The sequence below is a fragment of the Bidens hawaiensis genome, unplaced genomic scaffold (genome assembly GCF_021521415.1).
Source record: "Bidens hawaiensis isolate Kalapana, Puna unplaced genomic scaffold, B.hawaiensis_p1.1 tig00009086_1, whole genome shotgun sequence".
NCBI classification, from domain to species: Eukaryota; Viridiplantae; Streptophyta; class Magnoliopsida; order Asterales; family Asteraceae; genus Bidens; species Bidens hawaiensis.
The window spans coordinates 694,475-718,268 of record NW_027491668.1 but is presented as its reverse complement, the minus strand read 5'-3'; the positions used below and the strand labels follow the sequence as shown (position 1 = coordinate 718,268).

The 23,794-nt window shown below is 37.0% G+C and overlaps 4 protein-coding genes across 4 annotated transcripts; 1 reads left to right on the top strand and 3 right to left on the bottom strand.

Annotated features, from left to right (window-relative positions):
- Positions 1–1,804: 1,804 nt before the first annotated feature.
- Positions 1,805–3,200, bottom strand: LOC143531211 (shikimate O-hydroxycinnamoyltransferase-like). Its single transcript, XM_077026557.1, has 2 exons — positions 2,752–3,200; positions 1,805–2,671 (listed from the first exon to the last, which is right to left on the bottom strand). The coding sequence occupies exons 1-2, from the start codon at positions 3,157–3,159 to the stop codon at positions 1,811–1,813; spliced, it is 1,269 nt and encodes a 422-aa protein (XP_076882672.1). The 5' UTR covers positions 3,160–3,200; the 3' UTR covers positions 1,805–1,810.
- Positions 3,201–4,807: 1,607 nt separating this feature from the next.
- On the bottom strand, positions 4,808–5,860 carry LOC143531176 (uncharacterized). Its single transcript, XM_077026525.1, has one exon. It carries the CDS (start codon positions 5,858–5,860, stop codon positions 4,808–4,810), a length of 1,053 nt encoding a protein of 350 aa, XP_076882640.1.
- Positions 5,861–8,062: 2,202 nt separating this feature from the next.
- Positions 8,063–11,559, top strand: LOC143531199 (ABC transporter I family member 17-like). The gene is made up of 4 exons (XM_077026545.1): positions 8,063–8,091; positions 8,530–8,862; positions 9,489–9,676; positions 11,227–11,559. Exons 1-4 carry the CDS (start codon positions 8,076–8,078, stop codon positions 11,476–11,478), a joined length of 789 nt encoding a protein of 262 aa, XP_076882660.1. The 5' UTR covers positions 8,063–8,075; the 3' UTR covers positions 11,479–11,559.
- A 2,112-nt stretch (positions 11,560–13,671) lies between these two features.
- Positions 13,672–18,350, bottom strand: LOC143531209 (4-coumarate--CoA ligase 2-like). Its single transcript, XM_077026555.1, has 5 exons — positions 17,326–18,350; positions 16,763–16,961; positions 16,468–16,678; positions 16,046–16,148; positions 13,672–14,003 (listed from the first exon to the last, which is right to left on the bottom strand). Exons 1-5 carry the CDS (start codon positions 18,310–18,312, stop codon positions 13,884–13,886), a joined length of 1,620 nt encoding a protein of 539 aa, XP_076882670.1. The 5' UTR covers positions 18,313–18,350; the 3' UTR covers positions 13,672–13,883.
- Between the last annotated feature and the right edge of the window lie 5,444 nt (positions 18,351–23,794).

Genomic DNA, 23,794 nt, shown 5'->3' with positions numbered 1-23,794 from the left:
TAAGTTTTTAATGGCACTTTGTGTACATCATCTTTGCTTATAACATATTTTTATTGGCACTTAGTTTTTGTGCCACTAATTTATGATTTTCTAAATATCTAATGTACACAAAGTTTGTGATCGTATATGTTAATCTTATCTTCCTTATATTTGAAACTTCATCTAGAGTACCAATTAACCTTTACGATACAAGTTCAATCTCTTTAGCTTAAGAGATTTGACTTGTGGATCTTCGATTTGCAGACCGATACAAATTTAAGTTTCTCGTTTATTTCAACGTCTTTTAAAAGCATGGCAAGAGATTCTAGTCAAACACTTATGGAGGTTTGACACATGGAATACATCGTGTACACCATTCATCTCTTCTAGTAGCTCTAGTTGATAAGCTACTAGTCCAGCCCTTTCGAGGACTTTGAATGGTCCAACGAAATTAGGACTTAATTTCCCTTTATGACCAAACCGAACTACACTCTACCAAGGTGAAACTTTCAATAACACCTTATCTCCGATATACGGCGGATATCATCATAACTTGGTCGTCACTCTATATGCATATACGCATCCATAAAAATTAATTTAGGTGTTGTTTGTTTTTGAAGACAAAAACTGTCTGCAATTTGATTTCATCTGATTTCATATCTGCAACTGAAGATGTGGTCTGAAGGTATGCAATCTGAAAATATAATACTGTTTGTTTTATAAACTGGAAATCGTCTGCATAAACTGAAAAGTAGTTATCCATAATACATATCACAATAGATATAAGTCATTTAACGTTTGTACACTGCTAAAACAATTGGTGGTGGTGTGAGAACTGTGGAAATGGGTGGTGTGGACGATTGGTGGTACACGATTGTGGTAAGGTGGTGAACGGTGGTGGTGGACGGTGGATGGTGGTGATGGATGGTTGTGGTGGGTGGTGGACAGTGGTGGTGGCGGACGGTGGGTGGTGGTAGTGGAAGATGGTTGTGGCCGACGGTGGGTGGGGATGGTGGACGGTGCTGGTGGCGGACGGTAGGTGGGGGTGGTGGTAGTGGAAGATGGTTGTGGCCGACGGTGGGTGATGGTGGTGGTGATGGATGGTGGTGGTGGTGGCGGGCGGTGGACGATGGTTGTGGCCGACAGTGGGTGGCGGTGGTGATGGATGGTGGTGGTGGCGGACGACGGACGGTGGTGGCGGCGGACGATGGGTGGTGGTAGTGGACGGTGGTGGTGGCCGACGGTGGGTGGTGGTGGTGATGGACGGTGGTGGTGGTTGTGGCAGACGGTGGGTGGTGGTGGTGGTCGGTGGTAGTGGACGGTGGTTGTGACCGACGGTGGGTGGTGGTGGTGGTGGTGCCAGACGATAGGTGGTGGTGGTGGTGGATGGTGGTTGTGGGCGGACGGCGGGTGGTGGTGGTACTGGACGATGTGGGTGGCGGAGGGTGTTGGTGGCAGACGGTGGTGGTGGGTGGTGGTGGCGGACGGTGGATGGTGGTGGTGGAAGGTGGCGGTGGTGGCGCACAGTGGGTGGTGGTGGTGGTGTTGGGCATTGGGTGTTGATAGGATGTTAAGAAGTGTGAAAAAGTTAAACAATAACTTATTTTTTAAGACCATAAAAGAATTTTTCAGATCTTTTTTTTGAAAAAAAAAACAGTCTTCAGAAGCTTATGTCTGCGCGCCCGCAGACGTAAGCCCCTTACAGACGTTTTAAGCAAAAACAAACAACACCTTATTGTTGAAAGTTCACAAATCATTCAAGCTCTATATGAGCAAGAATTTTATTGATGAAATATAACAAATTGCATAATAAACGTATCAAGCGCTAAATTTAAATTGCATAGAGCAAGTTGTTGAAAAGCTTCATTTGTTCAACTTCCAGCCCAATGATGATCGATAAGCTCCCATCGTTTATCGGGCTTGGTAACAGATAACACCTTCCTCTTGATGGGAGCCTTGCAGGCCCCATGAAGAAGGGCTGGCCCCATCCAAAGTCAGCATTGTGTACCAGAAGCCTAGCCCAACTTATTACTTGAAGATTCGTGTGCTTATAATCCTCGGGCTTCTGATCAAGGTGTTGTTCCAGATAATCGAGTGCTGATTTTAGATGATCGTTGTTCATCATCGCTAAAGCATCATGGATTTTACTTGAAGCATACCAAAAAGGTTTGGATTGAATTTCGCCAGATGTCATTATAGCAGCGGCTGTGAAGATAGCATTACCAAAATAGCCTGGTGGAAGTGGTGGTTGTAAGCGGGCCCGTCCATCAACTTCTATTTTGGGCTTGGTGGTCTGATCATCTTGCAGCCCGCGGGCTTTACACGCGCACTTCCAAACATGGCCCAATAAAACTTCAAAAGAGCTATAGCTGATTGTGCTACCATAAGCTTCCTTTGTTTTTGCTTTGAGCACGTTGAGTTGGTCTCGTGTTAACTTGAATATTGAGTAGACTGTTTTGGTTTCATCCGTTGGGACAGTTGGATCCGGGTGGTATTCAACATGGTCAAAAACGGGTTGTGGTGGGTCCCGTGTACGGAGGAGAGTTCGGTCTATGAAGGGTGGGAGATGGACGTCAAGGCCACGAGCCATATCGGACCATGTGTTCATGAAGTGCATCGCAGACATCCCATCCACGACACGATGGTGCACACCGAGTCCTAACGAAACCCCACCGCATTTGAAGTAAGTTACCTGTTAAAAGACAGTTGTTGCATATGTCATCAAGCTTTAAGTAAAAATAATAATTTTGAAATTAGTAAAATATTATAAACCTGTAAGACCAGCAGAGGATACGAGTTGATTCCCAACGAGCAATCAACCACCGGAATGAGTTTCAACAACTCCGGTTGGGGAGCAAAGTCACCAAAATCATCGATAACGCCATCGGACTCGGCTTCCAAAAACAACGCACCTTGTCCTTGACAGTCGATCTCAATCCGACCGTCTTTGCCTTCTATTAACCGCCCCGCCATTGAGTAAAACGCAACCAACGCCCTACTCAAAGCGTCCTTCATCACTTTAATATCAAAGAAGTTGGTAGCACCATTGGGCCGGTAAAAATACACCGTGAGCGTGTTAAAGTTGGGGGCAATGAGATCAAGGCAAGAGTTCCATAGCTTTACCGTCGGTGTCTCCTTCGCTGGCTTCACCGTCGTCGATTCTTTTACCACCACCTTCATCTCCAGGATGTTTTAACACCTATTTAATTCAGCCTCGGTTATATTTACCCGAGAAGTGGGGTGAATATGATCTTTCGTAATCATGTGGGCTTCATCTCATCACATGCAAGTGTTTTTTTTTCCTTTTCTGGAATGCATGATCAACAGTTAGCCTAACATATAGAATCAAACATTTTCAAATTATGTTATCCTTTTAATTAATAGCTAAGTTCGGTCATGTCACGTAGGGTTGATTAGTACGGTACGGAACATTGGTATTTCAAGGGAAAGGTTAAAATACAAGGGGAGACAAAAATGAGAAATGTGAGAAAGATTTGTGGCCACACAAAAAACCTCTAAAAAATATTAATAAAAAAATCATAACTCAAAATATAAATAAAAAACGAAAAGGTTTAGAAACCAAAAATGTTTCCCTCGTCATTCTCGTTCCAAAAATAAAAAATAAAAATAAATAATAACACCGAAAGGACAATGCAGAGACAAAAGACACAATGACGAAAATGAACAAAAGACACAATTACAACTAAAAAAAGACACAATAAATCGCAAAATATAACACAATGTTTAGTAAAATAACACAATATCAAGAAAAAAAGACACAATGTCAAGGAAAAAAGACACAATCAATGACGAAAATAAACACAAAACACAATGATAAACAAAAAGACAATGGTCTTTTTCACTCAACATTGTGTCTTTTTCGAGTTTTTTTTTTAAGAACGAGGAAGACGGTGGAAACATTTTTGTGTTTTTACTTTTTTTTGTTTTTTTATTAAATTTTGAGTTATGATTTTTAATTTTTATTTTTTTAATTTTTTTTTAAGGATTTTTTTTTGTGTGGCTATAAATCCTTCTCATTTTTGTCTCACTTTGTAGAAACTTGACCCGGTATTTCAATAATCAATATAGACAATGATAGTATAAAATATAGGTAGCAATATTATATCCATAATCAAATAACTCAATAAACAAGACTAAAAGGCATCAGCTTTAATTAGTCTTCTGCAAGAAAACACCAATATAACACATACAGATTAAAATTTTAAAAACAAAAAATGGTAGGTAAATTAGTTGTAGAAATTACCTTTAAAACGAAGAGCAAATCGAGCCTACCTGACTTATGAATCTTCATGTCCTCAAATGTTACCAAAGCATATAATAACGTATATTTACTACCTCGATGACGCACTTAACTCTTCAACGAATTCTACTTTAAGAAAATATTATTGCAAAATACAACAGGATAAACAACTTACTTTAAAAGAGGATCATGCTTCATTAGGAATAAAACTATAAATGCGTCATTAATATTGATACTTAAATAAATGCCTAACCTTAAAAATGCATATTATGCAATTCTCAGCTCTTTAATCAAATAAGGATGTACACATATTATTCCTGCAAAACTTTTCTATATAATCTCATCAACTAAATTACGGAAGCAGCAGAAACTATGCAGTGCGACATGCTAATTATACAACGATGCAATCGTACATTAGCATTCGCTTTTCACTTCTTGATTCCGTTTTTCGTTGGTTGCTGACATGGCGCAGGAATCTTGATCATACTGCACTAAAAAGCCTCACTAGAACCATAAACGAGCCCCACAAGCCCGATTAAGATATGAAAAACATTGGCCCGAAGCAATTTATTCCTCAAAACCATGTGTACAACATATGTTCTCTAGAAGTATGGGCCAATCATCTCCAAGCTGTTTACAGTTAAGTTCCATAGCAACCCTAAAATCTAGCAAATTTATTAATCGCTTCGGTTTCGGTTCTTGTTCTTGCGTTTGACCATTTTGAGACCGAATATGATTCGGGTGATCACTTTGTGTTGACTTGTGAACGGATCTTGATACGTTTAGGTCAACACAAGACCTAATCAAACTCTTTAAGTAAACATCTAATCCGTTGTTTAGCACGTTTGCACAATCCATTGACACGCATTGAAGCCCGTGCGGTATGGTAATCTGCTCCATACGTTCCTTTAATGTTGTCGCGTCTAACAAACCGTCATTATGCAGAACACCGACACATTTACTGTTATTTCCCACGTTTGTCCCACCTATACTGGTAGGAAAATGCGAGATCCCGAGTGGCGCATGTAGTGAAGTTCTACCAGATATGATGTTCCCATCTCGTTTAGCTAATGATTCGGTCCCTTCTGCACGGTTCACACTCACAAGTGCACCGTTTTCTGCTTGATTAGCGGGCTCTTGTTGATGAAAATCACCCGTTTGTGTAGACGACGAAAAAGGAGTGAAATTTATCGACCCATTTGACCCGAGAGCACTTTTACGGTCCACAACTCTTTGATCACGAGCCACAGTTCTCGCTTTCCGCGGGGACGGAGGAAGAATATCGCCATTGACCAAAGTCAACGGGCTGGTAACAGGCGTCACAGCTGGAACCGACCTGTTTTGATGATGACCAACACCATCTAAAGCCTTCTTGTTCCCACCTGTAACCGTACACGCATTTTTCAAAACAGCCCGAATCAACTGATTATGCAGCCGAATATTATCCTTCCCGATCGCCCCCAAACAAAGCTTATCAAACTCACTCTTACTCAACTTCAAACTCAAAAACCGATTCAAGTAACCCAAATACTGGTTCAATCTCTCCACCCCAACTTTCTTGATCAACTGAATTTTAACTTCCACAAGATTCACCCTTAAATTCGGCTTCGGCGGTTGCATTATTCAACTCAAAAACTATTTTTCAAACCCTAATTTCTAAAACCCAATTAGGGTTTCACTTCATATATAAAAATCCAATCTTTTTACACCAAGATTCATCCTTTTAATATCAAGAAACTTAATTTAACCAAGAACCCACAAATTATTAAAGACCCAGATAGCAAACTAGTAATCACATCCAATTTAAACAAAAACCCTTGATTTTGATTGAATATTATAATGAATCAATCAAACTGCAGCCAATTTCAAGAAAGTTACAAAATTTACCAAAATGAGAGGTTAAAATGGTGAAAATTGAGCAGTAATAAGCTTGAAGAAGTGTTGATGGTAAATGATAATTGGAATGGCTGACCTCATTATGGGTGTGTCTTGAATTGGGATTTGAAAGACGAAGTCTTTGATTTCATAATCTGTGAACTCGTGTTTGGTTTTTGTGTTTGTGTAATGAGGCAAGTTGTGTTGCTAATTGGTCCTTGGTTTTGTTCATATATACAAACCATACACCTATAAATGTTTATAGCGTGTAGGCCTGTAAACGAACGAAACGTTTGGTAACTGTTTAGTAATCGTTCAGCAGGAAGTTCGTTTATTTAATAAACGAACTAGCATGAACAAAAGTTTAGTATTTGTTTAATTAAATGAACGAACTCGAACACATGTTTCGTATCTATGTTCGTAAACGTTCGTTTATTTATGTCTGTTTATGTACTAATAGAAAATAATTAATATTATCTAGATGACTAATATACTTTAAAGGTTTTATATCTTTTCATTTGTATTTATTTAAGTGTGTTCGTTTATATATTTATGTACATTTGCATTCGTGTATATATGTTTATTTATGTTTATTTATCTTTGTTCAGTTATGTTCGTTTGTGTTCGTGAATTGGTCGTTTAGATTTTAAACAAACAAACATAAACGAACATGAACACAGTATATTTGTTTAATCAAGTGTTCGTGTTTGTGTTCGTTTAAAGTTAAATGAACGAGCACGAACATGCCCTTGTTTGTGTTCGTTCGGATCGTTTGCATTCCTGATAGCATGTAAAGAGTTAAAATTCATTTATGTTTTCGGTTTTTATCATTTTAATCTATGCTGAAATTCAGCATGTGTTTATTCCTTTTGTTTTTGATACATTTGGGTCTCTTGCCATCAAAGTTGTTATGCTTTTTTAAAAAGAGTTCAGCAGGTCGTGCACACTACACTTTAAGTTGTTGATGCCGAAGAGAAGAACTATAACTTTGTTTTCAATATGATCGATTTAACCATTCAAAAGGTGGTTGCGACACAACTTATTTGTTTGCCTATCTATTGTAACTGGATTTTTTTTTATTTCAATAAAAAATAGTTAATTAAAAAGTTAAGTCCTATTTATGTTATGTGCTTTCTAAATGAACCCTAACAAGATTAAGAAAAATATTTTGTAGTATCATTTTGTTTGAAATTGGATTGGAGATTGTAAGAAGCCATTTAAAATGGAACTCATTCAGTTGATGGATGTCAAATATGAAGGTCACTCAAAGCAAGCAAAATTCCCGACCTCAACTAAGAGACAAACTTGATAAGTGCCGACACGAAAAGCGAAGAGAGTGGTCGAGTCATCAAGCAAAGGAAAATAAAGTATGGTCAGCATTGTTTTTGACTATAGAATGATAAAGGAACAAGAATGAGAAAAGAAAACGCATCTTCCAAATAAAATAGTGGAAACAAAAGTTAAAAAATGAAATGGCGATGTCCATGATGGAAGAACAACGGGAGACTGTCCAACAAAAATATTAAATACATTAAATATCACGCAAACTAAAACTACTTAAAAGTACCGACAAATAACATTACATATAGAAGTATTATTTTTTATACCTAATTCTTGCATTCTAAACCTTAAATTAAGGGTGAGCGAAACCAATCTAAACTAATAACCGATGATTCGGTGGGTTTTTTAACTGAAAGTTACCATTTAGTTTCAGTTATGTCTCGTTTCATAATCGAACCAAACCAAAACCGAATCACGGAAACTAAACGGTAAACCTAACACTTCAACCCCACTAAAACATTCTTTGGATTTTACTCATTTGATAAGAATATTGGTTGTGTCGTATATGATCAATGATGTGGCATCCCACTATGACAAAAGTGAAACAAAGTTGTATACTGAGGAAGGTACTACTATGCTCATTTTCATAATCTGAGATCACAACTTCAACTCAATTTCCATGGACAATTTCCAAGGTAAGATAACTTACAATCCAAAACCCATTCATGCTCTTAGCAATTCAGACTTCATGATCGGTTTATTATTAACTTGTTCTGGTTTAGGCATTTCATCAAACACTTGGTGCGCGTGGTAAAAACAGCATGTTTTAGGACACATGTAGCTATAATACAATCTTTTAACTGTAAATTAAATTTATTTAACAAACCCTTTATGTTGTTAGCAATTTAGACTTCATGATCGGTTTATTAATTACTTGTTTTGGTTTAGGCATTTCATCAAACACTTGGTGCGCGTGGTAAAAACATCACGTTTTAGGACACATGTGTAGCTATAATACAATCTTTTAACTGTAAATTAAACTTATTTAGCAAACCCATTTGTGTTATTAGCAATTCAGACTTCATGATCGGTTTATTAATTACTTGTTTTGGTTTTGGCATTTCGTCGAACAGATGGTGTGCGTGAACATTTACTATCACTAAACGAAGCTGATGAAGAGGTTAACGGGTCAGAAATCAAAATTCAAGTAAAGGGTTTGTCAAGATCATCAGACAATGGGGTTTTGATCCTTCAAAACGTGAACTTGGATGTACCCAGAGGCAAAATCATGGGGATCATAGGTCCGAGTGGCAGCGGGAAGTCAACGCTGCTAAGAGCGCTGAATCGGCTTTGGGAACCGCCTTCCGGAACGGTGTTTCTTGATGGAAAAGATATTACGGGGGTTGATGTTCTTGAGCTTCGGCGGAAAGTGGGTATGCTGTTTCAGCTTCCGGTTTTGTTCGAAGGTAAATGATGATCTAGATGTAGATTTAGGGTTGTAAGCGAGCCGAGCCCGAGTTTGACTAGACTCGAGCGCAACTTATTTGACTTATGAAGAGCTCAACATTTTTTTTTCTAAAGCTCGAGCTTGGCTCATTTTATTATTTCTTAATTAATTTATGAGTTCGACGAGACTCGAGCGCAGCTTGTTTGACTTACGGAGAGCTCGAGATTTTTTTTCTAAAGCTCGAGCTTTGGCTCGTTTTATTATTTCTTAATTAATTTATATATGTTTTTAATTATTTATATATATTTTGAGAAAAAAACTTAAATGAGTCTAAACTCAGCTAGGTCTCATGTAGTACCTTAAACGAGCCAAAGCTCGGCTCGAGCTCGGTTGTGCAGTTTGAAATTAATATGTAGAAGTACGAAAGAGGTAAAACTTAAAGTCTTCCCATACAATGCTCGAGCTCAGGTTCGATAACTAAACGAGTTTATTTGAGGCTAAGGATCGAAAAAGCGCTGCTTGTTTCGAGCTTTTTATCGATCCGATCTCAAGTTCCCCACGAGCAGCCCGGCTTGTTTGCACCTCTAGAGTTAATGTTTGAAATAGTGATTTAAGATTTTGATTTGATGAGCCATTTTTGAGCAGGTACCGTTGCAGACAACATAAAATACGGGCCACAATTGAAAGGAAAGAAACTAAGAGATGAACAAGTGTATGAGTTGTTGACTTTTGCTGACCTTGATTCGTCTTTCTTTAACAAACCAGGCAGTGAACTGTCAGTTGGTCAAGCTCAAAGGGTTGCGCTTGCTAGAACATTAGCTAATGAACCAGAGGTAACCCTCTTCATTTCCCATCCTTTTTCATGGTTCAAAAGACCTAATGGCCTATGACGTGCATGAGGCGATCAGGATGGCACCTCGGGTGGCCTCATGCAATGGCAAAGTTTCATTAGGGTCAGGGGTGGCCCCGGCCCCTCCTATTTTTTTGCATAGCAGTGTAAATGTATCTGTTTTTTGCCCGAAAATTTTATACGTAGTGTAAATTTACCTGTTTTTGGCCGAAAATTTGAGCCCGACCCCCCTGCTTTTTTCGCAGTAGTGTAAATGTATTCATTTTTCTCCAGAAAATTTTATACGTAGTGTAAATTTTCCTTTTTTCACCCGAAAATTTGAGCCTGGCTCCCTTGTTTATGATTTTTTTAATACATTTTGAACCCCCCCCCCCCCCTAAGGGGCCCTCACGTCCAAGCTTCGCCACTGACCTCATGTACTTCTGGGTCAAAATTGGTCAAACTTAGGGTTTACAGGAGACTGATACATTAAAATAACCAAAGACTCAAAGAGACGAAAAATTACAAAAAGTTTGATTAATAAAAAGGTTAATACGTAAAACAGATTTGAGGCGTTGCTTTCTGTTGTAAATTAAGCTTATTTGATTGTAGATAGAGCAACGCCTTGCGTAAGTGATGCTTCCGTTAACCAACATTCGTTATATAATTCTAGTTTGAAAACGGTTAGAAAAATCATGTACCGTTTAAGATAAAACTAGTTTTAGTCCATGCAGTTTGACCAAAATATCGGTTTTAGTACAGAAGATGATTTTTTTTTGGCTTTCTTAATCCGTTAGTTTCACTATCGTCACAATCTACGGTTTTAGTCCATATGTATTTTGGCACAAAAATGAATCTAATGGACTAAAAAAAGCCAAAGAAAAATATCTTTTGGACAAAAACCAGTATTTTGGTCAAACCATATGGACTAAAAGCGTATTACATCCTTATTTTATGATTCTACTTTTGAACGATAACTTTGTTTTCAGTAGGATCGGTTTTGCTATTCAAAAGGGGGTAGTGGCACAGCTTGTTGCCCGCTTACCTGCCTCTATTGTAATTGGCTCCTTTTATTTTATGGATATTTTGTTATCCATCAAAAAAAAACTGAAAAGAACAGGAAGAACGGATTTTGGTTTAAAAAAAATCGTAATGAAAAGTACCTTTTAATATATGCCAAATTTTAAAAAGAGAATTGCGAAAAACGCATAACCACTTAGTACATTCTAGGAGTTATTCAATTGCTTATCACACTCTCTAGCTAGCTACCATTCTAGGGTGCACTTAACACAAAAACCAATTATAAGTAGTCAACGGCATAATACACTTATACATAGTGTTCGGCAGATATAATGGAAAACCTATAACCCTGATTTTTCGAACAAAATCTTGCAAGTAAATTCTAACTCTTATTATTATTATTATTATTATTATTATTATTATTATTATTATTATTGTGGGTTTTACATCTAAGGTTAGTTGTGTGACAGCCTCATATATATTAAATCTTTTCTTGTACAGGTTTTGTTGGCTCATCTATCTTTTCTTGTACAGGTTTTGTTGTTAGATGAGCCAACGAGCGCGTTGGATCCGATATCGACGCAAAACATAGAAGATGTGTTGGTGAAGTTAAAGAGTAAGGGGATGACAATTGCTATGGTCTCTCACAGCATTAAACAAATTCAAAGGATTGCGGACGTGGTGTGTCTTCTTGTGGGTGGTGAGATCGTTGAAGTTTTGAACTCGAACAACTTATCAGAAGCGAAGCATCCTATGGCAACAAGATTTCTCGAACTCGGTTCTTAAACTTTCTATATCTGTGTTGTAATTAAATAATCCGCTAAACCTGTTTGTCGGAGTATGCAGTTTGTATCATTAATCGTATTTATAAACAGATTGATTTGGTTTATGTAGACGACAACCGATATGTATCTTTCGTATGATCTATATATATGACTCCACTCCGTTGTCACAATCACCTAGTGGCCGCCACCTCTATCATTGCCTCTGACCGGACGTCGCCGCTAACATCGACGGTGGCATGATGGTGTTGGCAGCGAGGTTGGTCGAGGTGGTGTGGCGAGATGGGGACACGTGCAAAGTGGCCAGCATTAGGGCTATAAACAAACCAGACGTCCTGCTGTCCGTTTGGTAGGAAGTATGTTTATGTTTGTTCGTTTAATAAACGAATCGGACACTAACAAGAAAGTTTTGTTCGGTAAGCTTAACGGACGAACACGGAAAAAAAGACTGTCCGTGCAATAGTGTTCGTGAACGTCCGGTAGCATCTGTTCGATTATGTCTGGTGACGTCCATCCTGTAATGTCCGTTTAACAGTGTTGTGTATGTTGAAATTCCTTGAAGAATAAAGAATTTGAAGCTTGTTTCACATGAAACACTAGAAATTTATGGATTTTGAAAACCAAAACATTATTTTGATATGATTATGTGTTTGCTTACTATGTTAAGTGTTAAGTATTTTTAAATATTATGTGTTTATGTTAAGTATTTTGATACATTTATGTTTGTTTGTCCATTAACGTTCATTAGTGTCCATTGGTGTTTGTTTGTCCATTAGTGGTCTGTTAGTGTTCGGTTGTCCATTAGTATCCGTTAGGTTTTACAATACTAGCGAACTGACACAGGCACTCAATTCCTTTATGGACAGACACGAACATGAATTCTCGTTCGGTAAAGTATTCGTAAACTGTCCGTTTGTCTGGCAAAAGCCTAACGAACGAGCACGGACAAAGCCCCGTCGGTTTTGGTTCGGTCCGCTTACAGCCCTAGCCAACATGGCAAGTGAGGTGGCTGAGGTAGTTGGAATTGTGACGGTCGTAAGTCCGTAACAGTTGTTGAAATTAATCGTTAAAATTCGCATGTGGGTCGAAATCCATAAGCATAGTTTAGTCGTTACTAGATTATTTAGTTATTCGGTTTTTATTTATTTAAGTTTAGTTTATCTTGTGAATTACCAGATAAACATAGGATTGGATTGTTATGTTTATCTCATAGTGTTTAAAATAATCCTAATAAATAGGAATTTGACTCATAGGTTTAGGTTATCTAAGTCTAGTTAGATGTCATAGTTTCTATATATTTAACTAATAAAAATTCAAATTATTTTGCTGGGTAACAAAACTCACGAGCAAAGTATGTTCCAAAAGTCAACACAAGATCTCACCTACCCATTGCATAATCTAAATCTAGGCTAAAAAAACCCCCCAAAATTCATAAATAGAACAATTGTAAAGATATTGTATTTCTAATGACATGTGACGTATTTTAAGGATCATGTTATTATTTAGAGGGAGATAAAAATAAGAAGAATAAGAAGGGTGGTCATAAGAAAAACCCTAAAAAATAATATAAAATTAATAAAAAAAATCATCTCTCAATATTTAATATAAAAAACGAAAAAATTAAAAATACAAAATGTTTCCAACGTTTTCTTGGTTCTAAAAATCCAAAAAAAAAACAATGTTATGAAAAAAGATCATTGTGTCTTTTATTTATCATTGTGTTTATTTTCGTCATTGTTTGTGTCTTTTTTCCTTGAAATTTGTGTCTTTTTTTATATTGTGTTATATTACTCAACTCAGCAGTTTGTTATATTTTGTTTGGCATTCTGTTATATTTTACATTTATTATGTCATTTTTTGTTCATAATTGTGTCTTTCGTTAATTTTCGTCATTGTGTCTTTTCGTATTTTTTTTTGAACTGGAATGACGGGGAAACATTTTAGTTTTTAAATTTTTTTGTTTTTTATTTATATTTTAAGTTATTATTTTTTTTATTATTTTTGTTGTGACCGCAAAAATCATTCTCGCACTTCTCATTTTTGTCTCCCTTTATATTTTAACTTCGTATTTTAATTATGTATTTAAAATTAAATTTGGTTTTTCTTTTTATTATGGAATCAAAACTAAAATTGAGCTATATATAGCCAATTCCCAAAACACACTATATTTAAAAAATCATTATTAGTTATAAATAATTTGCTATAAAATTCCTTTCAATAGAATCATAGCATATGAAACTGGAAAAAGAATACAATACACAAACAACATTCACCTCATATTTATCTTACAGATTTAAATGAATTGAATGCAACACAAACTTTTGATGTTGTATAATTATACAAACTAAAAGTTTCAACTAGGATCATATTCCATCATTACAACTCTGTAGAGAATACCAAATATCATGATTAATTTGGAATACCAGCCGCTAGCTTCGCTCTCAAGTCCTTGCGAAGGATTTTGCCCGATGGGGATTTTGGGATCGCCTCGATAAAGAACATGCGGTTAATTCTCTTGTAGAATACCACCTGAAAATCATAATCACATCATCATTAAAATCGCAAATATAAACGTTCGTGCAACCAGAACTTGTGAATCGGGGTGGTTATAATTTATCTACCGGCTATAACCAAGAGGTAATTGGGTCAAACGTCGTTTTTTTTACGGTTTTGTCACCTTTTTTTTGGATTTTATTAACAAGGGGTATAATAGTTTTTTTTACTAAATTGCGACAGAATTTAGTGAACATCCACTCTAATATAAAGGTCTAATCTACCTATATTCTAATAAAGTAAAATAAATAGGGACACTTGTCATATTTTGGTTAATTCTCACAAATTTTTTCCCTCCAAAACTAATATACCCTAATATATGTAATAAATCAATAATTATTCACTTTCCTTTTACACAATATTTATATATAATATCTATATATTTTTATAAATATAAATACTAACATATTATTTATTATATATTTAAAAATACTTGGTGAATTCCAAAAATCAACAAAAAATCATGTTTCTCAAATGAAAATTGTTTCGGGTCTTTTTTGTGGAAGTTAAATTTGATTTTATGGGTCAAAAGTTGGCAAATACATTGTTTGGTACAAGTTAACTACATTTGAGTCAAAATTTGATACGGGTCAAAAATGAACCTTTTGAGTATTTTTAAAAAATTGAGAATGCAAAATAGATTTATCATTAAATTTGTTATGAGTTCAAAGTTTTGACTTTAAAATGTCAGAAATATGAAAGTTAGAATTTTAAACATGATTCGGGTTTCAAGTTTATTTTTAAGAGCATTTTTTGAAATAATTAGGATTTGGCAAATTGACTATTTTTCCCTCAACTATTAAAATTTAAGAAAAGATTGCGAACACTTTCGACATAGCACCCCCATGCCTATCAATGCTTCTAACTTTTATCAAATTTGAAATATTTATGTCAACATTAATTTTTCCTTCAATGGTGATCAAAATGTTGTATGGGAAGCATGTCATGCAAAACTATGCTCAAATGAAACAAAATATTCACAAAATTGAATTAGTTAACATGCTATTTTTATGTTGTCAAGAAGCCCTCTAAAACTTATCAAAATCATTTTTATGGTGTAGCTTAGAAAAACATAGTTCTTGAAGAACATCCATTGCTACAATTTAATATCTTACTTTCCTTTGATGAGTGATAAATTGATAAATATATCAATAAAGGTAATGCCTCTTTTGTATTTAGGCTGAGAAGTTAGAACTACAATCGTATGAGAAGTCTTATTTTCGAAATTGGTTCACAACCAAAATTCTTTCAATTATACATATATGACACCGAAAATGAATTTTTCAATAGAAAGAAGCATTCTCAGGTACGATTTTGCACAGACATTTTTTTTATTAAGTTCATTTAAAAAAATCATTTTGTGATATAAATAAAACCAATTTATGTACACATTGTATAGATATAAGCATAGATGTAATACATTTTTTTTCATATACGCTATGTAATTATTTGTTTTACAAATAATTTTATAATTTGAATTATCCCGTGTGTAACACGGGCTCTAAAACTAGTGTTTCAAATATAAGAATCAAAACCGTAATATAAACGTACCATAGACACTATCCGTGTAGTTTGTTCATAGATTTTTAGCGATGAAATTACGTGAAGTAATATTAAAGGTTTTCTTTTTTAAGAAATGCTCAAATTTGTAAATTGCCCTTTTTGGATAAAACTTGAAAGTGAGTATTGTTTCCTCTTTAACTAAACTATAAAACAAATATAGTTTCATAAGAATTTTTTGCTGTTACAACAACAACAACAATAATAATAATAATAATAATAATAATAATAATATAGTTTCATTAGATCTAGTTGAGAGGACAGGTGAAAATATGTTTTCCATTATTAGAGTATAAAATATTACTTCCAATCCATCAACTTATTTGTCAATTAATTTTACTTCAAAATCAATTTGTTAAACTATATTCTAAAGCGAGTATTTAACCTTTTAAACTTGTAAACATTAGTAACAAAACGATCGACTCAACGGCGTGAACAAACCAATGCCGAGAAATTACCTGTTTCGAAACGAACTGTTTAACGTCGGCTTCCGTGATAGTTGATCCATTCGCCTTTACAACAAACGCGACAGGAACCTCTCCCGCGTTCTCATCTGCCATTCTACAAATACAAATAATTGTTAACTTTAAAAAGATATAAACACCTAACAAAATAATTATTCTATCATTAGTTTCGTACATAATCGGATTATTCCAAAACATGAATTCAGCGGGTCATGAATAGCAATGTTATGAGTTACGACCCAACATCTATGAATGTAATTTACTAATTTTTAAATGACTTATTTTTGCTACTCAAAAACGGATACAGACGCAGCAGTTTGTTACCCGTTTGCCTTCTATTTTAGTGTAACATTACTTGTTTAAACGAAAAACTAGTATTATTATGACGAAACATGAAAATCGTAGATCGAACTTACGGGACAACAGCAGCATCAGATATATCAGGATGTGTGAGCAACAACGCTTCAAGCTCAGCCGGAGCAACTTGAAATCCTTTGTACTTGATTAATTCCTTCAACCGATCAACGATAAAAAGCTCATCATCGTCATCAATGTAGCCAATATCTCCAGTATGCAACCAGCCGTCAACGATCGTCCTCTTCGTCGCTTCCGGATCATTAAGGTAACCTAAATGTCGCAATTTCTTGAGTCTCATGTGAAACGGTAACAAACCGAAGAATTACGATCTATAATGCTCAAATTACTACTAACCTTTCATGATCTGATCACCACGAATGCAGATCTCACCGCGTTGATTCCTCGGAAGAGAAGCGCCGGTGTCCGGATCAACGATCTTCATCTCGGCATTTCGAACAACCGTTCCGCACGCTCCTGATTTGATCTCGAACGGCTCTTTAGCAAAAGCTAAACACATTGCAAGCACCGGTCCTGCTTCCGTCATCCCATAGCCCTAAAATCATAATCATTACAAACATATGAGCTCTAGATTGTAATATTGTACATGCCATCTATTGATTTATAGACACACCATCTGCCATCTAACCCTATACCATTTCAAACAACCACCCGGATAAAATTCAAACAGCCATTTTAACCTAAAATTTTCAAAGTTTGATGTCTATAGTCAGAACAACCATTAAGACACTAGTCAAACGGCCATTCAATCCAATAATTTTCAAATTTTGACCCCCTATGGTCAGAACGGCCATACAGTATCCAAACTGTCGTTCCGACCAATGATTTTCAAAGTTCAATTATTTTTTATCAAAACGACCCTCTTTTTTATCGAATTCAATCCATAACTTATTAACCACCTGTCCGAGCTTCGCATTAGGGAACTTCGCCCTAACCGTATCTTCAAGCTCTTTCCCCAACGGCGCGGCACCAGACATCACCGTCCGAATCGACGACAAATTATACTTATCAACAACCTCTTCATTCTTCGCAATCGTCAACACGATCGGCGGCACGAACGGCCCTATCGTCACTTTATACTTCTGAATCAGCTCCAGAAACGGCACAATATCGAATTTCTGCATGATCAAAATCGCCGAACCCGCTCGCAATCCACACAACAATATCGAATTCAACGAGTAAATATGAAACAAAGGCAACACACACATCAGCACATCCTCACTATGAATCCAAAGGTTCGGATTCTCACCATCCACTTGTTGCGCCACACTGGTCACAAGTCCCTTGTGAGTCAGCATGACTCCTTTCGGTAGACCAGTGGTCCCGGAGGAGTACGGTAGCGCCACAACGTCGTCTGGCGCTACTTCCACCTCCGGAAGCTCGTTTGCATCTCCGGACGCCAACTCCGAAAAGTGCAAGCACTCGTCCAGATCCGCGTCGATGCAAACGAGCTTCACCGAGTTCTCGGACGCAAAGTCCCGCACCTTCGGCACGTGCGCCGACTGCGTGACGATGATCTTCGCGTCCGAGGCCCTCGCCTGCTTGATAATCTCGGCGGGGGTGAAAAACGGATTAGCCATCGTTGACACGGCACCGATGTACGACGCGCCGAGGAACGCGAACACGAACTCCTTTGAGTTCGGGAGGAGGATCATGATGACGTCACCCTTGCGGATGCCGAGTTTGTGGAGTGAGGAGCCTACTTTACGTGACGTCAGCTCGACGTCAGCGTAGGTGTACTCGTCGCCGGTGGCGCCGTCGATAAGACACGGCCGGTGGCTGAAATTATTAATATGCTCAAAGCAGTATGTGTGTAACGGAAGGTGGTTAGGAATATAAATGTCTGGCAATTTTGATCGGAAAATGGTTTCCGTTTTAGCCTCCATCGGAAAATAATAATAATAATAATGATAATAATAATATTATTATTATTATTGGTTAAGTGAAATAAGTGGTTTGAATTATGATTGTTGATGAGGAAAAATGCTTATATGGACGTGTATGGGGTTGGTGGAGGGGGGTAGAATAGGGATTTATGGGAAAATGGGAGGGGTAAAATGGGAATTTTGGTGTGTGGTTGGTGAGACGGGGAGTAGGTGTTTTTGGTAAAGTGGGGTCCAGAGGCGGGTGTTGGTGTTAAGTTGACTTGTCGAATTGAAGAACATATTAACCAATCCTCTTGAGAGGCATTTTGCTTACCTACCACACTAGCAGTCTTCATGGTTGTCAAATAAAAATAAATCAGATCTTTTATTTATTTATTTTTATTTTTTATATCTTGATCTCAATCATTCTTGTGTTATTTTAATTAGAGAGTTAATGTGTACATGTGAAGTTATTTAATGAGTGAAGTTATTAAATGAGTCAATCTAGGTGGATTGTGTTTGCTAAATGGTTTGTTTTGGTAAATACCTAAAATCATGACTATCATTAAGTTTATATTAGGTTTATAGCATGGAACTAATTAAGATGAGTTTCTTGAGGTGAATTCATTGTAATAAACTATTGTTGTCACTACAACCGTTCATCACTGTCTTCATCATCATCGTCATTGTTGTTGCAACCATGAGAGCTACAGCCTTGACAACCGTTGCCACTTGTCTCTTGGAATTAATTACTATAATTCATATGTGGATTGAATACATCATGATAGTTTTGTTATTACCAGTTGATTTAGTATTCTTTATCTAAGTTTAAATTTATCTTATGGATCAATGGATAAACATGGTTGTTAAGTTTATCTCATAGTTTGTTTAAAATAATCCTAATTAGTCTTTATTATTTGTAAATAGTTTTTTCTATTTGTCGCAACGTGCCAGGACAGCTGGCAAAACCCCAGCGTTGAAACACAGACGTTGGTAAAATCAGAGCGTTACGACGATAAATCGACACGAATTCAGTCGGTATCGGCTGCGTTCGTTATGATATAGACATGATTCTGTCGGTAAACTTGTCCATTGGTACCCAAGCGTCGTCGGTCTTGGGCTTTACATAAGGCCGCGAGTCTGTGTGAACTCGGTCGGTTTCTTTCAAGTTTGTTATGTTACCAGAGCTGAAAATAAGTTAGCATTTGATCAGTTTCCATTACATTTATTATGGTAACTGAATTAAAAAACAAAATTCATCGTCCATTACGTTTATTATAGTAACTGAACTAAAAACCAAAATTCATCGACCAATATGGTGCCGTCAAGTGACCCAATAGGCCATTTGCGACACCAAACTTCTTATTTATATTATAGTAATAATTATTTGTATTTATTCATTTCTTTGTTGTAAGGCCCCGTTCCCGGTAGCCCTACTTTGGTGTTGGATTTACTCATAAACACAGTCCTAAAATCAGAGTTAATTGAAACTTTCGTGGAATAATTTAAAACTTCATACATCACATTACAAAACATTCATTATTGTCTTAACATATAAATTGTGATTAATTAAAACAATCTTGACACTTCTTCGTAGATGCCAATCTCTTCCATCCATGCCATGTGTCCCTTCTCAAGCCAGCTGCCTCAATCTATTTTGTCTGCGTGCATACTAAAAGTCAGCTACGCTGAGTGAGTTCTAGTTAATCATTTAACATATAATACATTCATATCCTTACTCATACGCATCCGAAGATACGTATTCATACCTTATTTACTCTTACTTCTTTCATACAAACTTTATATACATGCACACACGCTTACCTACTTTCTTTTATAAAGCCTTGTAATTTACCATAGGCTATTCTATCTCTACCATCACAGATATTATTAGGGTCTGGCCCCTTCTGTCTCAGATATTATCAGGGTCTGGTCCCTTCTGTCTCAGATATTATCAGGGTCTTGTCCCTTCTGTCTCAGATATTTTTAGGGTCTGGTCCCTTTGTCTCCAATAACCATACATATCACGTCACTCGTTCATACATTCATTTTCATTCATGCATACTTTACATATCTTTTGGTCATGGATATACGTATATGTACATATTCATTCGTATAAACGTTCCATAATACCATTCAATACTTAGTCGTACATATAACATACACATATCATACACTTACCATTTAAGTTAAGTGTATTAACAACTATCACAAAGGAGTATGCACACAGCCCCAAAAACATAACGAATAAAGGGGCTAGAAAGTCGGTTTCTCTTGCCGTTAATAGTAATGCCCTTCTTAAGCTGTGCACGGCTAACTGTATAACGCATTACGAGTGTCAAATATCCATTACTACTACTTCCTATATCTAAGTCAATGACACCCTCAACTAACGGGGGTCCGGGGGCAGCGCCCCTGGTAGCGGGGTCTAGGGGCGGCAGCCCCTAGCAGGGTCCAAAGGGCAACGCCCCTGGCTGGGGCTGAGCTTCGCATGCATGGAATTTCGCATGGAAGAATTTCGCTTCGCATGCTTTTTCGATTCGCATGAAACTGTTTCGCTTCTCATGGCTGAACGAAGCGAAATGACTGTTTCGCTTCTCATCGCTGAGCGAAGCGAAATGCCTGTTTCGCTTCTCATCGATGAGCGAAGCGAAATGCCTGCCTTTATTCGCTTTTACCATTTTAAAGTCATTTTACTTCGTGGCTCTTCCTCAGGACCTGATTTTTACTCTTTCCCAACTTTTGACACATTCTGACCCCATGCACCTAATCCTGAACCCATCTATCAAAATCCAAACACCATCTTTTTATCATAAAGTGCACCCGAGAGGTTATAACTTACCAAGTTTATATTTTTCTTACATTTCACAACCCGATCTATCATTATATCTGTTTGCATGCCGATTCTAACCATAAAACTTAACCATTTTAAACTAAAACCCACCTTTTGCTTGCGGGTTCGAGTTCAGATCTTGACAACTCGAGGATCTGGACGTGATTCTTGTCAGTTGAAGACACTTGAATCACCAAACTCTTCCTTAATTCGGGTCTTGAGAGAGAGTGGGTGTGTGTTTCTTGAGTGTATGTGTGTGTGACAAAATGGTAAAAAGAATGGAGAGGTTGGGCTTATATAGGGGGCCATGGGCCCCACAATCCACTCACAATTCCAAATCCAAATATTATCCAAACACTAACACACAACTAACTTAATGACACACAGTTAAATAACAAAACTTTCCGTCATTTATTATTTAACAAAAAGTTGGATGTTACATTTGTCTAGCTTAAGAAGGGTTGGTAACCACTTTGTTTATATCCCTTTATATTTAATTAGTTTAGAGTATTCTCATCCAACCCCTCATATTATGTGAGGGGTGTTTTTATAATTTAGAGAGTGATTCAGGGTGTTATGAGTGAAGAGTTTTTATATTTTAGAAAAAGTAGTGATTTTTCTGTATATTTGAAAAGTTACTGTTCATCCCTTATAATTTTTTAATATATTTTGAAAGTGGTTGTGAGTGAAGGAAAGAAAAAAGGTAATAATACAATGTATAAAAAGTATTATTTAATTGAAATAGAGAGAGAAAATAAAATGAGTTTTAGTGTAAATTTTGGTTTGAAAATATAGAGTGGGATGAGAATGCTCTTAGAACAGGTGTAGTACACGATATTTTGAAAAATAACAATGCATAAACTATTTAAACCTTTATTTACACTTTATATGTAGAAAAATGTATTGCATGTGTACATTTTTTAAAAAAAGTCAAAAATATGTAAAAATATATAATTGTGAAAATAAATTAATACTATTAGTGTAATTTGACTTCCATTTTAAAATAAGGGATAATTCAAAAACAAATGTATTTTATCAAATGTATTTTATCAGTATAACTAGTATTTTCTTAAAAAAATTATGAAAAATATAAAGTACATTTAACAAGTAAGAGAAGCGAGAAAAGGATGATCCGAAGTTCGAAGGATCCGAAGTTCGACTCACAAAGTGAAGGTTTTTCAACTCCATGCTCATTGAAACAAGGTCCTCTCAACATCTCACTCACATTGATGGCACTGCTCCTACTACCAAGGACACACCGGAGTTCGACTCTAGACTTTGTCTGTAATTGATGTTACAATTTTGTAGAGGACTACGTAACACTCAAGAAAATTACTAAGATTCTATTTGTTTTTAATTAAAATGTCTGTAAAGGGCTTACGTTCAGCGGACGTGCAGACATAAGCTTCTAAAAACTGTTTGTTTTTTTATATAAAAAAAGATATGAAATATGCTTTAATAGTCTTAAAAAATATGCTATTGTTCAACTTCTTTACACTTCTTAGCATCCTACCAACACCCAATGTCCAACACCACCACCACCCACCATGCACAACCCACCATTCGCCACCACCACCACCCACCGTTCGCCGCCACCACCGTCCGTCACCCACCACCACCACCGTCCATCACCACCATCCACTGTCAGCCACAACCACAGTCCACCACCACCACCCACCACCTTCCGTCTGCCACCACCACCGTCCAGCACCACCCACCGTCCGCCACCCACCACCACCACCGTCCAACACCGCCACCACCACCGTCCACCACCCACCACCACCACCGTCCAACACCGCCACCACCACCGTCCACCACCACCGTCCAACACCACCACCACCACCCACTGTCGTTCACAACCACCGTCCACTACCACCACCCACCACCCACCGCCGCCACCCACCACCCGCCATCCGCCACTGCCACCACCACCACCCACCGTCTGCCACCGTTCATCAACACCATCACCCACCGTCGACCACAACCATCGTCCAGTTTATAAAACAAATTTTCAGCTTATGCAGACGATATCTAGTTTATAAAATAAACAGTATTATATTTTTAGATTGCAGACCTTCAAACCACGTCTTCAGTTGTAGACATGAAATCAGATGAAATCAGATTACAGACAGATTTTGTCTTAAAAAACAAACAGCACCTAACATTTTGTATGCCTGTCAAATAATTTGTTCTTTTCTTTTTATTTATTTTTTTATTATATCTCGATCTCAATCAGGTGATCAACCGTACGTTGCTATATATATTTTTTTGTTAGTAATTTAAAAATTTTTACACTGTAACCGGTTGGAACCGGTTACAGTACAGGAACCGGTAAGAACCGGTTAGATAGGTTAGGGGTCCGAGGGTGGGAGAACCGATTCGGTTCCCTAACCGGTTCTAGCCTGGAACCGGTTTAAAATGGGGTTTTGAATATAGGAACCGGTTAGGAACCGGTTCCGGTTCCTAGTCCCAAACCGTTTTGAACATCTCTAGTTGGGTTGGAAGAACTAGCTTGAAGTCGGGTAAGCACATAGACCAAGCCACCAGGCGCGGTGTTTCACATTGCGGTCCATCGCCACATTAGCCCATTGTGGTTTACGCTTATCACACCCTATGGTCTTATTAACTTAATAACTGTTATTTTTCAATAACAAACTATTTTTAAAAGGT